General features: G+C 39.0%; 1 protein-coding gene across 2 annotated transcripts in view; it reads left to right on the plus strand.

The window, feature by feature from the left end:
- Positions 1-16,379, plus strand: part of MAST4 (microtubule associated serine/threonine kinase family member 4) — a 279,731-nt gene that overhangs the window by 49,946 nt on the left and 213,406 nt on the right. For both annotated transcript variants that reach the window (XM_080372793.1, XM_080372794.1), the window contains exon 2: positions 14,020-14,158. In XM_080372793.1, the coding sequence (XP_080228919.1) occupies positions 14,020-14,158 (139 nt within the window). The remainder of the gene's footprint in view (positions 1-14,019; positions 14,159-16,379) is intronic.

Genomic DNA, 16,379 nt, shown 5'->3' on the forward strand with positions numbered 1-16,379 from the left:
TCCTTCCCACCATTGCTTCCTCTTTCACTTCCTGCAGGCACCTGTGCAGTTTCTTCCCTCCCTGCTATTTTGTGAAAGGTGTGAGTATGCGAACTCTGAACCAGGAGCCTGAGCTAAGGTGTTACTGACTTGGAAAAGTGACTTTTTATGAAATGCAGTTGGAGAGAAAATAACTTACGGTAGTTTTGGCTTGCTGTTGAGTCAGGGTTTCCAACAGTGGTGTATTTCTTAATGAGGCTGTAATATGTTTTCAACTACAGCATGGTAGTAGCCTCTGGAAGAGATTTATGTTCTTTCACATTCTTCAGCAGTCACTCCTGGAGGGCCCATTCTTTCATGTTATTCTTGAGTGACCTCCTGGTATACTGTCAATGTGAGATGTGAAGCTGTAGGAAAGGCACTTTAATTGACAGCATTTGTAGAGGCACGAACAAAAGTGGTGTGGCACTCTGGGTCTTGCTGCGTGGATACAGTTTGACATCTTTGCATCTGCAAAAATAGATGCAGCGGTAGTATTACTGGGGAGAGGACGGCTTTATGAATCTAGGCTGCGTGCCTGAATATAAAGGACAATTTAGTGTGGTTACATTTCTTATTAGATAGATATGCTAATTATGCTAGTTCCTATATGATTTTGTAAAATGACAGTGTGCATGCAGACTGTGTTTTCTTTGTTGGAAAACCTTGCTGAGGTTGCTGATTTTATTGTCTTTGGGCTGTGTAGTGTGTACTTGTTACAGGAAAGATTTCTGGATCCTGTATTCCCTGGACAGGCAGGAGCTCTAAGCACTATGGAGGTGGTAGTCCTATGTAGTAGATCCCTAAATTAAATTTGGATTCCTTGGTTTATGGGACAGTTGGGCTTTACAAAAGAGGCCTTGAAGTGTTTGGGATTGGTTCCTTCCTGGGGACAAACGTGCTGCAGAACTCCCTGATGTGTTACTTCAGTGGGGTATGTTGCTGATTGATTAGATGGTGGTAATCCTCAGGAAAATCAAATATTAAAGTTAAACTTTGCCAAGTCTTTATTCTATTGAAATTATGTACTCAAACATTATTATTTTTTTTAACATACAAAAAATGGTCTTCCTTTCCCAGAGGGACTTTATCTTGGAAAGATAACTAACTAGTATGTGTAAGTAAGGAAACATTTAAGTCTTACCCAAAGGAAGGTTAGTGAGTTACTGATGTACAAGTAATTGTGGGGTAGCTTTGAGATTCAAAGTTGTTTGCTGTTCTGTCCATATGCTGCTTACTAAGGCTGACTGTTGTCAGTCATGTTCTGAAGCTGCTGTGCAGGTAAAGACAAGGTCACTAAGAAACCAATTTGTGTTTCTGAATTGCTTTGCTTTTCATTAACAACACTTGCTGTATCTTTATTTTAAATTGTGAGAGGGGAGCGCATCTCTCTTGTGAAAAGAGCAATTCTGAGGAATCATTACAGCTACTGATCCTCTCTGTGTGTTGGAGGAGAGGACCCTGTACATAAAGTACTGCTAGGGTCTTCGGGCAGAGTCCTTGAAAATGGAGTGTTGAAGGAAGAACCTTTAGAAGTGTGTTGTTCTGTGTTGGGAATGCGATTTCTGAAAAACTGAAGGATTTCTAGAGAACAATCAGGAGATAAATTTTCAAAAAAATGCTAGAAAAATCTCTTGGTGGGTTGTGTTGTTTTTTTTTTTTTTGTTATTGGTGGGTGTGGGTTTTTTTTAATAAATGTTGCTCCAGTAGCCAAATGATAAAAACAGAACTTGAATTTCTGTGTTACTGGCCTTGCCTCTTTGTTCTAAGATGAAGTGAGTTTAAATACTCTCTTGATCTAAGTGAAGGGTGGGTTTCTGGAGGGGGTACACTGATTGCAGTGCTGCCAAGTTTTTCTTGGGGGTTAAACCTGGGCTTTGGCTTAAGATGATTCAATGTCTTTCTTTGTGAAATAGTTTTTTTAAGTAACTTTCACATTCAATATTAAAAATGTCCAGTTCATAGAGCAGTTCAACAGCACTAAAAACCTAGGTTAGCTGCCACAGTGGTCAACGTGTCACACAAGTTAATAAATTTCAAAGCTTTTGGTACTCCATGTTTTTGTTGGTGGACTGTCGTTTGTATGGCTTAGCAAGATTGTTTTATTTGTAATTTAGGCTATGGTTTCCTGGATTAAAGTCTGCTATCTATGAGAATAGAAGAAATCAACAGAAATAAGTGTGATTGTGCTGTAGGCAATAGAGATATAAGCCAAATCAGATGCTGTTCGTATATATGGATGAAACTGGTCAAATGTCCCTAATTTCATGTTAGATACTTCCAAACTGCTTCTCCTTATGTTATACAGCTAATGCCAGCATGTCAACTGTTTGAATAGAAGATTGTTGGTTTCCAGATAATGACTTCAAATCTTTTTATTTTATTAGACTTCTCATCCCTTACACTGGTTTTAAGTACTTTTGAATTCAATGTCCATTTTCAAATCTGTGTTGTTTTGCCTTTTAGAGACTTACAGATTTCTATAAACTGACAAATTTCTAAACTGTAGAAAGGGCAGTATCTTTGCCTCCTAATAGCTGTGGTTTGTTTTCAGATACTGAAGTGGTAAGAATACTTCTGTGTTTTGAAGCTACCTGTGTGGAATTACTCTAGTCCATAATCACTGCCTGTAACTGGGCACTGATGAAAGGACTATGAGTGATTTAAAGTCTTCAGTGTTGACTTGGACAACTTCTTTAGTTTCATGAAAGATGCAGGGTCCTGTTATTTTGAATTAGATGGCATTACCCTGAGCACACACAATGTGGTGTGTTGCGCGCTTGAAGCGAGGGCACAAAGGTTGATTTAATGATTGTGGTCCATGCTGCCTTACAGACATGAGGAATCCTAGTAGACCCTGATAACACTTGCATATGTGTGTGGTGGTGTCGTGCTTTTGATAGCACTCCCCTTTCACTAGTGGAGAGTGGGAAGAAGTTGAAATAAGACAACACAGTATGAAACAACATGGGTAGAATTGTACTTTTTTTTAATTAGATCAGGTTACTTTAGCAAAATATTATTAGAAAACTCTTCTTATTCAGCAGTTACTGCCCTGTGGCAAACAGTGCTTTTGTGTCAAGTTCTGCACTCCAGACATTTTAATGAAATTGCATTAAATTACTTATGAGATTCATGGTGATATAAAAATAATAAATGGCTACAACTTAGTATACAACTAAACCTTGTAATTTAGAGAGTTCTAAGTCATACTGAACTTTAAAAAAAGTGTGTATAAATCTCTGAGGTGATATGATCTATAAATAAAACTGTAAAAGCCATACAAGTAAATATTTTGCTGTTAATTTGAGGTTTTCTCTGTGAGGGTGAAGAAACCAGAGCAGCTCTAAATTTGTAAATGTAAATGTAAATTTGTAAAAACAAATGCAGTTGTCATTTTGATTTGCATGCTTTTTACATGCCTGTCTGTTTTGTACTCTTTTGCACTTGCATACTGATGTCTGTTCTTTCAGATACAGTGTGCAATACCTTCTGCTATCATTTCCTGCCTAATGGAACTTAATACAGGATTTTTTAAAATCTAAGTAGGGATCTTCCCTTCTCCCACCCATCAGTGTCATTGTATTATATAGCTACCCATTTAACTGGAAAACTTGGGTAAAAAGACCAGGATGAGTGATGGTAAGTCTACTTAGTAAGTGTAGGTTTTAAAATGAGGATATTTAGAATGTATGGACAGTTACTTGCTTAGATTACACAAAGAATTCAATAGAGGGGTGGAGTAATTAAATAGAGGGGTGGAGTATTTAAAATTATCCCTTATCAGCTTTCTAGTTACATTCTCACATGGTCTTTATTATTTTTCTGAATTGTGGTAGTACTTGAAGTCCTCAGGAAAAAAAAAAATCTCTTTGTGCCAGATAGTGTTAATAAATACATCTGGTAATGACAGACCTGGGTAAATTGTCTGAGACTGACAAATGGCAGCTGACAGAAGATGTGAAATGCAGTGGAGGCACTTAAAATTATAAACATGGTTCTTGATTATTGTCCTTAACTACAAATCTCTGCCAAATTGTGTTGTGCTCCCCCCTTCCCCAGATATGCTTGCCCTTCTGATCTTTTTTCACTAATGGTGTTGGTGAGACTAAAGGAGAAGCATTCCAATTTCTGAATTCTGTGTTAGATGTCTAGGGTAAAACTATAAAGCTATCAAATACCTTATTGTAGTTCATGTTCAAAACAGTTCAGGAAGAGGTTTTTTATGGCAGCTATTGTTCAATAACTGCACTTGGTTTCTTTCTTAGCACTGAACGGGAAGAAGGAGATCAAAAAGCCCTTGTATGCAAGGTCTCTTGTGGCGAGCCTGCATTATTTAAAAACTTAAGAGTCTGTTAAAGGCAAACTTCAGGAAAACCTCCATTTTCTGGAACAGTATATGCTGCTTGCTAAGGTTAATTAAAAAATATGAGGAGATATGCCTACTGGTAATTATTACTAATTTGTGCCCAAGTACACACATGCACATCACTGGTACATTGATCAAGTAAAGCATTTCTTTTCTGAATCAGACTGTAAATTAACAATGGAACCTTTCACATAAATAATCTTGCTTTCATCTTTCCTTGATTTATGGATCAACTTCAGCTCCATTACATGCTGAGAACCTTTTACTCCAGCCTCATTTTGTCATGGGTTTCTCTTTTGTTTTTTACTTGCCTTGTATAAATGTGTTGTGATTCCCTTTGATACATTATTCCTAATGAATGTGATGCTGGATTTGAAGCTTTAAATGACAAAATGGGCTATTTAATATTTTAATGATCTAAATAAGGAGTCATAAATTATATTAGGGATATTTTTTTTTCATATTGTGTGTAAAGATTATGTCTCCCTTACCTAAAACCAGGCTGCTTGTTAATGGTTGTAGCTGGAGTGCCTGGTTACACTTAGCGGTGTTTGATAGTGCTTATTAGAAAGCTGCATTACAAATGAGTTTTCCATTAGTCGGAGGAGTAAGTCAATGAGCAGGAATTCTTTAAGTCACTGAGTAGGTCCCTCAAACATGGTGCTATGGTCAAGAAGCTCTTGCCGTGCTTGGAGTGGCAGTTGAGAGCGGCTTGTTATGGAGAGCTGGTCAGTGAAATGAGGAGTGTTTCACCTTGCATTTTTATTTTTAATTTTGCTGTAACTGAGGGAGAAGTGAGACCTAATTGAGCATGGACAGAGCAGATAGACTTGAATAAACAATTAGTTTTCTGAGGCCTCCAGTGCAAATGAAAATGAAACCTTTATAGGTAGTCTGGAAGCTCATTGGTGAATGTGAATGGAAATAGATTTTATAAAGAACTAAACTGCTTTCACTTCATTAGTATTCATGGTATTAAAAAACCCCCAAACCCCTCTTTCCAGAGACAGATACTCTCCTCGGAATTATTTTTTTTCACAAGACAAATGATGATGGTGTCAACAGCTGATGAAGATGAATAGCTCTCTTTCTTATGTATTTAAAATTATTTTTTGCAACTGAAAGTGACTTTGAAGGTTAGCTTTACTGAATTTTCATCCTCCTAGTTAAAGAGCCAGGAAAAACATTTCTTAAAAATCTGTGTATGAGCAGCAGCATTGGAAATGTTTGATGTAAGGTGTGCATGTGGATGCCTGCACATATGTAAGATATAAATATGTGTTTCTATGTATTTGTCGTGGCTCTCCTGTGCTGTAAAAAGGATCATTAAAATAATTAAGGATGAAAATTCTGCCTGTGGTGTCTAGAAATATCAAAGATCTTTTCCACAGCTAATTTCTGCTTTTGCTGAGAACTTGAAAGAAATAGTCAGTGTGGCTAGTTTGATGTTTTTCTCTACAGCAGAGCATAGTGCATTGCATTGCTAATGCTACTAATAGCTTTGTATATGATAGTAAGAAAATTAATACATCCATAGAATATTAAAGATCAAAAGTCTGCTGAAAAAGAGGCTTTATGCAAGGGAAAATAAGAAAATCCTGCTTTGGGTCATGTTACTTTTTTAGTCATGCATAGTATTGGTAACTTTTATTTAAACTGGTTGACATTCGGTTCCTAGTGTTTCAGCTGAAAACTTGGTTGTTCCCTTCCACTTCTTAGGAGCAGATAAATCAGTGAAAACAAAACAAACCTCCCTGAACTGTGTGCTTTGTGTTAGGAAGGTGTGTTTTTTGCAGTTCTGCCATGCCCTGCAAAGTTGTCTGCAAGGCGACACCGCAGGAGTCAGTCACTGCTGCTTCACAGTGTCTATGGACCTGCTGGAAGGGGCAGGACCGCTGAAGGGTTTGTGCTGATGCTACACCTTAAACCTGCAGTGTCTTGTCCTGAGATGACGTGTGTATGCGTGTTTTCCTTCTTTAATTCGGCAAGCATGCAAGTTTCCAGTTGTTGTATCTTTGGCCCAGAAACGATGTTTCCCAGACCCTGGCAGCTGCCCACCAGAGTTGGAACTTGGGTTGTGTCCATGGTTTCCTCTCTGAATGAAGTGGGGGTGTTCGAGCAGATTTCTGCCGGCTTTCTCTTGCTGCCTCCCAGCTACTCACTGAGTCTTTTGCAAATTTCAACACTACAGAACACTTTTCCTGACAAGATGGCCAGCAGGATGGGGACAGGAAGGGAGTCTCCTTCCTGCTGTATGGCGGTGGCATGCGCCGTTGCACATCTGGGCAGTGAAGGTTGGGTTTTCTTTTTTTACCCTCTTCTGTCAGATTGCTTTTAAAACTGGAAGCGAAGGTGAAACATGAGCGCACATCCTGATGTGCAGGCAGTGCTCAGAATAGCTGTACCGCTGCAGAGAGGGGGATTCCTTCTAGACAGTACATTTAGCTGTGTGGGTTGGACCGACCCCTTGAACGCTGCTGTCTGTTTTCAGGCTTTTGGGGATTACATTATTGAGCTTCTTTACAAAATCCACTGTGATTAGTCCAGTCCCTCTGAGCCCTTCCTAGTAGGGCTGACCTATTGAGCTGCTGCAGCTTCAGCCTGGCTAATAGTTTGTGTGTGGTGCTTTGACGTCTCGCTTTCAAAGAGTGTTTGCAGTTTTCCTTAGGTTGGAAATGAAGAGGGGTTTTTTGTTTGTTTGGGGTTTTTTGTGGGTTTTTTTTGTGTTGGTTTTTTTTGTGTGCTTTTTTTTTTTTTTTTTTTTTTTTTGTCAGAAGCAAAGGCTTTTGTACATCATATGCGTTCCTGAGAAGATAGCTGTATGACTGTGAGATTAAAAAGAAAGTCTCGGTGCTAGTGAACTACCCTATGTGATGCCCTTTAACCATGAGTTGAGCTGTATCTGTATCTGTTTAATTAGAATGATTTCTTAGTTTTTGGCCCTTGTTGTAGGGTCTTACAAGAGATCTGCAGAACCTGCTATTTGTTAATCTTTTTCTTAATGTTCATTAAGGCTGGGTGACTAAATTCAAGGAGACTTAGGGCAGGCTGAGTTTTGAAAGCAGTGTCTTCAGTACAAATACTGTTGCTTCCTTTGTTCCCTGGAAAGGGAGCAGTCTGTCCATCTGTGTGTATGGAGCTGACACACAGGAGGCTTTCAAGAACTGAAAGACTTAATCATATTGTAACAAAACTGTTCCATCTTAACCAGGGTAAAGTAATAATTGGCTCAGACAGCAGTGTGCATGCATATTTATAGGCCATTTCTTGACCTTGTAGAATACTGTGAAGGCTGAGCTTCACATTCTGTGCAATCATGTGTAAATATGTTTGTGAAAAAGCGTTGGAAGCAAGTTGATTTTTTTAAGGTAGCTATAGCTGATTCTTCCTGTTCCTCTGAGCTGTACTTATTTGTTTTTTTTTTTTTAAATGACCAGAGGTCAGGTTTGTTTTCTAGAAAAAATCAACTGTTTTAAAGGCAAATTTGCATTTCTAGAATGGGTGTGAAGTGGGTAGCAAAACAATCTGGATATATCTATTGATCCATAGCAGAATCTGAAAATATATCTGTACTACCTAGGATATGATAGGTAAGAACATGCTACAGAAAAGCATCATGAACTTTTTTCGCTGATTTTATCTGTACAGTGTGATATATTTGGCATAATAAACTATACAATGTTGAGTGGTCACTTTAGGTTTAAGTATTGTGTTCATCATGTATGTAGGATGTTAATAAATAAATGGGTTAGAAGTGATGCTTTAAGCAGCAGAGCTTCACAATGCATTTATTCTCTACCTTGGTAAGGACATGTTTGCAGTGTTAGCTGCAGGTTGTGTTCTTACATAAATTGAGAGTTGCTGTATGAATGATTCACAAATAATAATATGACTGTAAACAAGACCTTTTCTGCCTCTTAGCCTTTTCCTTCAACAGGGATCCTAGGACCTGACTTACTTTCTGCCTATGTAGCAGCTGACAAGCTGGTGTCACTGTCCTAATGAGGAAACTGGAGGTCATGGAAGGAAATGACATAGTCCAAGGCTTGAAGTCTAGAACAGGAATGGCAGATGCCATTCAACTGGAGAATTAGGGAGGTTGCTCAGCCCAAAGTGAGGGAGATCCTTCCCGTGGAGGGGGGTGTGGAAAGACAGTGCTGAATTTAAGAAAAGTGGGATGAATAGTCCTCTTCCTATTTGATTTATGGCAGGTGGTGGTGAAGAAAAAAGTCTTTGCTTCTGAGGAAGTGTGATAAGAAGTGGGGCAAGAAACAGCATCTTTCCTGGTCCAGTGAAATCTGCATGGCCTGGTGTGAATTCCTCCGTATCCATTCTTTGCCTTTATTATCCTTGGCTTCTTGGAAGTGGTGGTAGTTTTTGGAGAAGTTTTTCCTTGTATCTCTGCGTGGAATTAGGTTATTTGTGATTCTCTTATTTTGCAAAGCAGAGGCTGCTCTAAGAGCTGGGAATACAGAAGAGTTGCATAGTTCTCTAAACCTTTGTCAAAACTGAGGTGGGTTAATACTGCTTGTGGACAAAGGGAACGTATAATACTGCAACCATCAGCTGATTTAATTGGAACTGCTAACAGTCTTGTTCAGCTGTTGGGTTTGATGCAGGTTCATGGGGACTCCTGTGTATCCCCAGATTGCTCGTATTGCGCCCTCAAGCAGGATCCTGCAAAAGTTGGTGTTCTGACAGAAAATGGGGAAATTGAGGGCAAATTGATTCAGTCTTGGTTCCCTGGAGGGAATTCCTGTGTAACAGGAGACTGGCACTCAAATCCCATCCATATTCCTGTAGGATCTTTAAATCTATATGTAGAGGTCTACAGTAGGATATTTTGGTGATTCTGTTCTATGTAATTTTTAAACCATTCTCCTCTAATGATACTGTCTGTTCTTTTTGGTGAGGTTCAGAGGAGTGAGTGGGGGGGAACAGGGATTTGTGGAAGGTGTTGCCCTAAATTTTACAGTGCTTCTGTAGAAATTCATCATACCTGCAACATAAATAGGCAGATTTTAAAATGAAATTTATGGAAAAATGGTTTGGAAAAAATGAGTTTTGTAGAACAGTACCTTCTGCATAGCTTGGAGTTTGCTGTGTGTTTTCCATCTTTCAAACTGCCTTTGTCGGAAAGGAATTATTCAGTATTTAGTGTTCGGGGAGGAAGCGTTTATTTAGATAAGTTAACTATCTGTGCATTGTGAATATTAACAGCAGATACTGGTATAGAGATGTGTACTGATAAAAAATCCATCTCTAAGTGGCCATATACACTTTAGGGCTATCTTAATTCCCTCTGTACTATAGATACTGGGCAATCAAATGTACTAGTTTTCATATGCTTTGTCTTAGCTGTTATGCGTCTTTGAAGTAGCGCCTTTCTGAAGTAACTTCTCAAAATCTTTCATTGCCCTGCTCTGCAATGCCATAGGCAATGGGGAAGACTGCCCTCTGTTATCCCAGTGCTCCTTAAGTCACTAACATTTCTTTAAAAAGGGTGTGGAGAAAAGTGTATGTTTGCAGCCCAAGTACAGTAATAAGACTGTGGGCAGAGCATGTGATAGCCAAAACCTCAAAGTATAACGTGAATGTCTGTTGGAAAGTGTCTGCAGGTATACAGCTATTGTATTTTTTAAACCGTGTTGTCAAGCAAGTTTCACCATAAAATAAAAATATATTAAAAAAAATAAAAACCCAAACCAAAAAAACAACAAAACAAAAACCCAACCAACTGAACCCTGGTTCTTCTGTTGTGCTTGTATATAATCCAACATCAACACATGTCCATATAGCCGGTAAGCATGGAGTAAATATCATTAGTGATGACTGTGGCTGGGCAAAACTGTTTGATGTGCCGAGTAGAAACAGCTTGAGTAAAATTATTTAAAATATCTCTGGTAGAGTTTCAACAACCCTCATTCCTAAAGATACTGCTTTGATGTTGTCTTGTGGACAGCAGTGTCCAGTCTGTACCCGATACGACATACCACCTGAACTTTCATAGCATTTGGGTTTCCAGGAGGTTTTTCAAATAACCATTAACAAGATTGAATAGGTCTTGCTATTACTTATTTAAACTTGTCATAAACTTCTTATTGAATGATTGTAGTGTCATTTTGGCTGAATTAACCACTGTGTTACTTGAATATGTGCCATGTTTTACCTCTTCAGAATCAGCTGTGTATTCCAAGGAATAGGACCTAATAAAATGTTCTCTATTGGTTTCACTTACTTGGACTTGAATACTGAGCCTGGCAGGAGGGGAAGGCTGCTCTGTTGAGGACACAAAGGCTTTTCATCAACTGCATAGTGCTTGAAGTGTAAGGCCTGAATGGGGACTAGAGAGACCCTCTGGGTCATCTAGCTGTTCATTATTTGAGAGCAGCACAAGAGTTTATTCAAGAGGAGCTTGCAAGCCTGACTGCTTTCTGCAGTCCATTTCCCTCATGTTTCCCCAGCATCCCGAGTTGTTATGTTAAGGCTGTTACAGGGTATATCCTTGTCGACTTAGCCTACTACAACAGCAGTTACAATGTACAGACGGCTTTCAAATACACACTGTATGTACTGCAGATGTTATTTTGCCCTTTGGAAGCAAAAGTAAGCCTTTGGATAGCTTCCAGAAATGCTTTGTTGATATGATACACATATCAAAGGAGCTGGCCATCAATATGAAAATGTTAAATCTCCTATTTCCATATTGTTTCTTTGCATTGCTAGATGATATAATGTATTTTGGTATAGTTCCTTCAGGTGATGAGATGTGGTTGTCTAAATCCAGCTGAAACACAGCCGACAGATCTGTGTGTTGTCTACTATATTGAATTTGACTGTTCCCATATTAAATAGAACTTCTGCCCCCAAGAAACATTTAGTGAAACCTGATATTATTGTGATATTTTGGTCTTTAGGCATATGCAAGAATGCCTTTTTTGTTGTCTCCAAGTAATAGAATCGTGTTCTTCTTCCAACAGAATCTGAATTTCACCTTTTTGTGTTTAAAAATGCAAAACTTCAGAAATTGCCTTTCATTCTCCTGTTTCTCATGTCAGAGAATTGCATATTGAGTTTCAAGCTGAGGACATCATGTTGAAAAGTGTTGGTGGGAAGAATCTCTCCCCTTCCCATTCCCTTTCTTTCCTCCCCGGTCCTGTTTCCCAAGAACCTGCACATGTAGGACCTCAGGCATGGCCATTTCACATGGGGTCACAATGTCATCCTCCTGGCTGGTAGCTTCTGTCCCGTGGCTGAGACCCAGTCCCTGACTGCATGGGTCTGTCTTCTCTGTTTCTGTGAAATCCTTGAAGAAGCTTGTATTGTTGAGAACTTGCGTGCCTGAAGTTGGTGCTGGAATTGTATCAAATTGTAGTTGGGGCAGAGTCACCTAGCAGCAAGGAGGTACCATTGCAAGAGAGTGCTGTCAGGGCATTGCTGTTAAAATGATAAGCTAATGGGGGCTGATGTTTAAACTGTCTTAGCTTTTAAGCACCATACTTTCTGAAGCTGATAGTTGGGACATTGGAAAAACATCTTAGATATGAATTGAGGACCTCGATGGTACTGTGCTGTGCTATGCTATAGCTCCATCTTAAAGTTTCTTCTGAAACCCTGAAAGCTGTGGAAAAGGGGCACAACTTAATTGGAATTCTGGATTTTGTGATCAGACTGCGTGTCACAGAATGCCCAAGTGTGTTTATTGTGGGAGTGACTTTAGCAGCTGTGAAGCATAACTGATTATATGAGGAAAAGGTGACAAGGTGGAATGCAGTAATTCTGTTTTGTAACTTAAGTGACAGTGTTCAGGGAGCTTAATGCATTTGTTGAATATTTTTTCTTTTTTTCCCCCTTCTTGTTGTTTAAAGCTTTTTATGAACCTTATGCCAGGAAAAAGTTTTCAAATGTGGTTGATTACTTTGAAGTGCGGTTTAAGAAAGTACATGAATTTTTGCCAATAACTCACCTAAACCAGAGTCATTCTTGAGTGCAGCCTTGAGCAGTCATTGCTGTCCGTCAGTCATCAGTATTAGCTTACAGACATGTGAGAGTCCCAAAATAATGTTCCTTAGAAGCCAGCTGTTGTCAGTCATTCCCTTTTTAACTGATTTGTAAATTCAGCTTGTGAGGTATCTTAGCACTTGGAAATAGAAATATTTGTGATATACAGGGGTTTGTGAAAGATAAATGATAACAATGGTTAATTAAATAGTCTTTGTGACCCCAAGCCTTCCAGTTTAGGAAATTGCTGAAGGCATGGACTGTGAGTTCATAAGTTAGTTCAGTGCCTGTCATGAACATGAATGAGTCCTAATATCCTGAAGAAGCAGATTCAGAAACGAACATGTTCCTTGATGCTTTAGAAATGTGTATCTGCAAATGATTCAAATAAGCTGCAGATTTGATAAAAAAACCCCAAACAAAACCGAACCCCAAACCACTAACTTACCTGAAATACTAAATTCAAAAGAAACTCTAAACACGGGATGTGAAATACTTTGTAGGGAATACAGTACTTTGCTGTGGGATTAGTGGTAAGCAAAAATGGGCTTCACTGTGCATCTTCATTGGTGACTATGGTGACTCCTTCCCTTCGAGTGGACAGAGAGGATGAAGCAGTCAGGTATGCAGGTGATACATAGACTTTTTGGCTGATAAGTCTCAGTACATGAACTGCAGAAATCTTAAAAGACTTTGTACTTGGTTTCCTAAAATAAGGGTGTTGAGAATCAGGGTTTAAATGCTACAGAATAACATTTGAGTGCTTTGTAAAATAGTGACACCACCTGACTGCACAAGTTTAAGGTGAAGGATGCTTGTAAAATTTTCTGCTTTGCTTACTTGCATCCCTGCTTTTTCTTTCTTTGTCTGTATTTGCTCAATTATTTTTTCTTTTGGTTTCTTTTTTTTTTTTTTTTTTTTGGCGAATTTTATCAAATGCAGAGATATCAAATGTATTGTCAAAACCAGAGGGTTAACATCTTGTGTAGGAATAGTGACAGCAACAGAATTTGAGGATCTGTATTTATGCTTATTTCAAAGTCAGTGTAAATGAATGCCTGTTTTATGAACAGTATAAATTATTTCTTTTTGTACTGGGGTTGATAAATCCATTTGTCAGCGTTTCCCTACACTGGGCAGTGGATTGCATTTTGTTGATGGCACAGTGCCATCTAGTGACAGCTCACGTGAAGGCAGGGAGAAATTGGTAAGGAAAGATGTTGGCAAGAGCAGGTATCTCATGGGTTGCAAAGTCAGATCGCTCACAGCTGCAAAAAGACTACTTTATGGAAGGTTAAATAAGCTGAAGTCTGATCCCGCATACTTTGAGACAGGACCACTGCGAAAATACTCCTTGTGTGAGAGTGTGGTTGGAGGTGGTATGAGCTGTACTAGAGGAAGGTGGCTTTCTTACACAGCCAGCCACAAATCTGGCACTTGTGAAATTTTTTGTTTCATTTAGTAATTTAATTACCTTTAAATCTTTGTAAACACTTCCCCCTCCTCCCTGCCCCATGCTGTCATAACCTTTATGTAAAGGTAAGTTAGGTTTTGGGTTTTTTTCAGTGAAGGTAAGCATATAAACTATATATACATATTTATTTTATTTTTTAAACTCTGTTTCTTTGCAGCTTGGTTACCTATTCCCCCAGCCTATGTCTTCTCGAAAATGCAGCAGTCCTGAAGTCATTTGTGTCCCTAAGTTTAAGAGGCAGTTGAGTGAAGATGGCAGACAGTTCAGAAGAGGAAGCCTTGGAGGAGCTTTGACTGGTGAGTTTGGGGTGTATGTAATGTCACCTGGAGGTGTAGCAGCTGTGGAGCTGATGATACCTTGCCCCTGGCATTTGCCTTGTGGCTGAACTCTTTGGGCAAGGTATGAGTTCCACCCGGAGTTTCCATAAAGTGTCTTCCATGTGGGCTCCCCAGTTGTCAGTCGAGTGAGCTCACGTTTGAGGCTCTGTCTTGATGGGGTGCTGATAGGTGGCTATGGACAGCCTGAAGATGACACACTTCTTGAAGTTTTCAGGAATATGGCATTTATCTTGCTGACTTAGTTTGGTGGCTTAAAGGTTGTGTGAGACATGCTTGCATGCGTTTGTTCGTTCACGTGATCTTGTTTCCTTAGGGAGCTGAAGTGCACAGATGGTCCCTTTAGACTTAATTTCATTAAAAAAAAAAAAGCAGTTTGGCCTCATTTATCTGGAGTCCTCACAGTGGTGGAGGGCCATTACTAGCTAGCCACTGGCTGTGGGCTGCAACTTCTCTGTGGAGCCATGCAGAAGCAGCAGGATGCTTGAGGAGGGCCCCAAGCCCTTCCTGTCCTGGTAGTGTCTGATGCTGAAACTATGATTGTATCCTGGGAGGAGTGTGGCTGGGTGCTCACCAAAGAGTGGTGATTCCTGAGTGTGGAATGAAAGGAATGTGAAAACCTGTCCCAATGACAGGTTAACTGGCACTTGCTTTGTGTATTTCAAGAAAAATAATTTTTAAATTAACTAGAATTTGGCAATTAAATATGTTCCTGAAGTGCACTATTTCTAACAGTTTGAAGAATTTGTTGTGAAGAACAGGGTATTAAGTACTTGGTGAGAGGGATAATAGGGTTCAGAGACTTTTGTGGAAGGGATAAATTTGAAACTCAACATCTTATTTTATCTGTTCAAGTGATGTTGATTGGTAGCAAAATCAAACAGGTGAAATTCAGGTTAGAGGAAGTTGAAATGGCGTTTACTTGAGCTGTGACTGTCTTCTGTGTCTCAGTGCTCTACATTGCTCAGAGATGTTTTTGATTAGGGATGAAAAATGGTGCCATGGTGAACAGAGGTGACTCCTCTGCCATAAGTGTCTGGGAAGTGCTTTTAAAGTATTCGCTTTTCTGACTTCCTTCCCACCCCTTTCCCTGTCCTTATGCTGGAAGAAGCTCCAAGAAACTATTGCATTATTGCACTTTGTCTGTAATCAGTAGCTTAGAATCATAATGCTTCCTATGAGTGGCAGTATTTTTTTGTTTTTTCACCTAAGTAACAAATTGTCTCATACTTCATGAGAAGGAAAGACAGATAGTACCACAGGAACTCTGTCACATCAGCACGTAACAGTTGCTGTGATGTTTAGTGTCAGGGGGTAAGTTTTACAGTTTCCCTTGTGACTTCAAGATTTGTATTATGAAGATTTCAGAAACAATGTAAGAGTGTTTGTGGTCTGCATGGGCTTTCATGAAAGTAGTGCTTTAAAGCAATCTGAAATACCAGCTTTGCTAATGGTGAGCTCTGGCTTCTTTGGAGTGTTACTACTCTAAAAAATTGAAGTGTAGACCAAACTGATGTTTTACTGAAACTAAAAATTGCCAGCACACTACATATTATTTCAGCAGAAGTTGGTGTGGGGTTTTAATTTTTTTTTTGTTTTGTTTAACTTTTAAATAGGGTGGTGGTCTTTAAAAATGGAACTTTTCCATGTAAGCCCTCCAGATAGGAGAAGGCAGTCTAATCGAAAACAAATGAAGCAAATGTGCACTGCTGCTGTAGTCTCTGGTCTTTATCTCTATGCTTGAATTACTGCTTGGGGCCTTTATGAAGGGAAATGGATATGCTTTTTGTCTGCTTGCAATATGTTGTGCAGGGTTTCATGTCAGGATTTGGGAATAAAGTGTGCAGTGATGCTAAACTGCTTTATTACTAATGCACTTTAAATGAACGTGAATACCCTGAGGCTTTGGTCTCCTAAAATAGTTTAAATATCTTAATAGCTTTCATGATACTGATTAAGTTAATCAAAGTAATTCTGATGACAGAAGGTTCTTAGTATTCTTTTGGGATTTTTAAATAAAATCCATTTTAAAGAAAGCTCTGCAGATAGAGAACTATTTCCTGAAATTGTTTCAAATGATCAATAACATGAAGTTAATGATTTCAGTGTTACCTTGTTACCTTGGACTTGATTTACATGATTTTTTACATGCTTAAGTTTGTGGGGTTTTTTAAGTTTCTGT

The sequence above is a fragment of the Falco punctatus genome (genome assembly GCF_963210335.1).
Source record: "Falco punctatus genome assembly, chromosome: Z".
NCBI lineage: Eukaryota > Metazoa > Chordata > Aves > Falconiformes > Falconidae > Falco > Falco punctatus.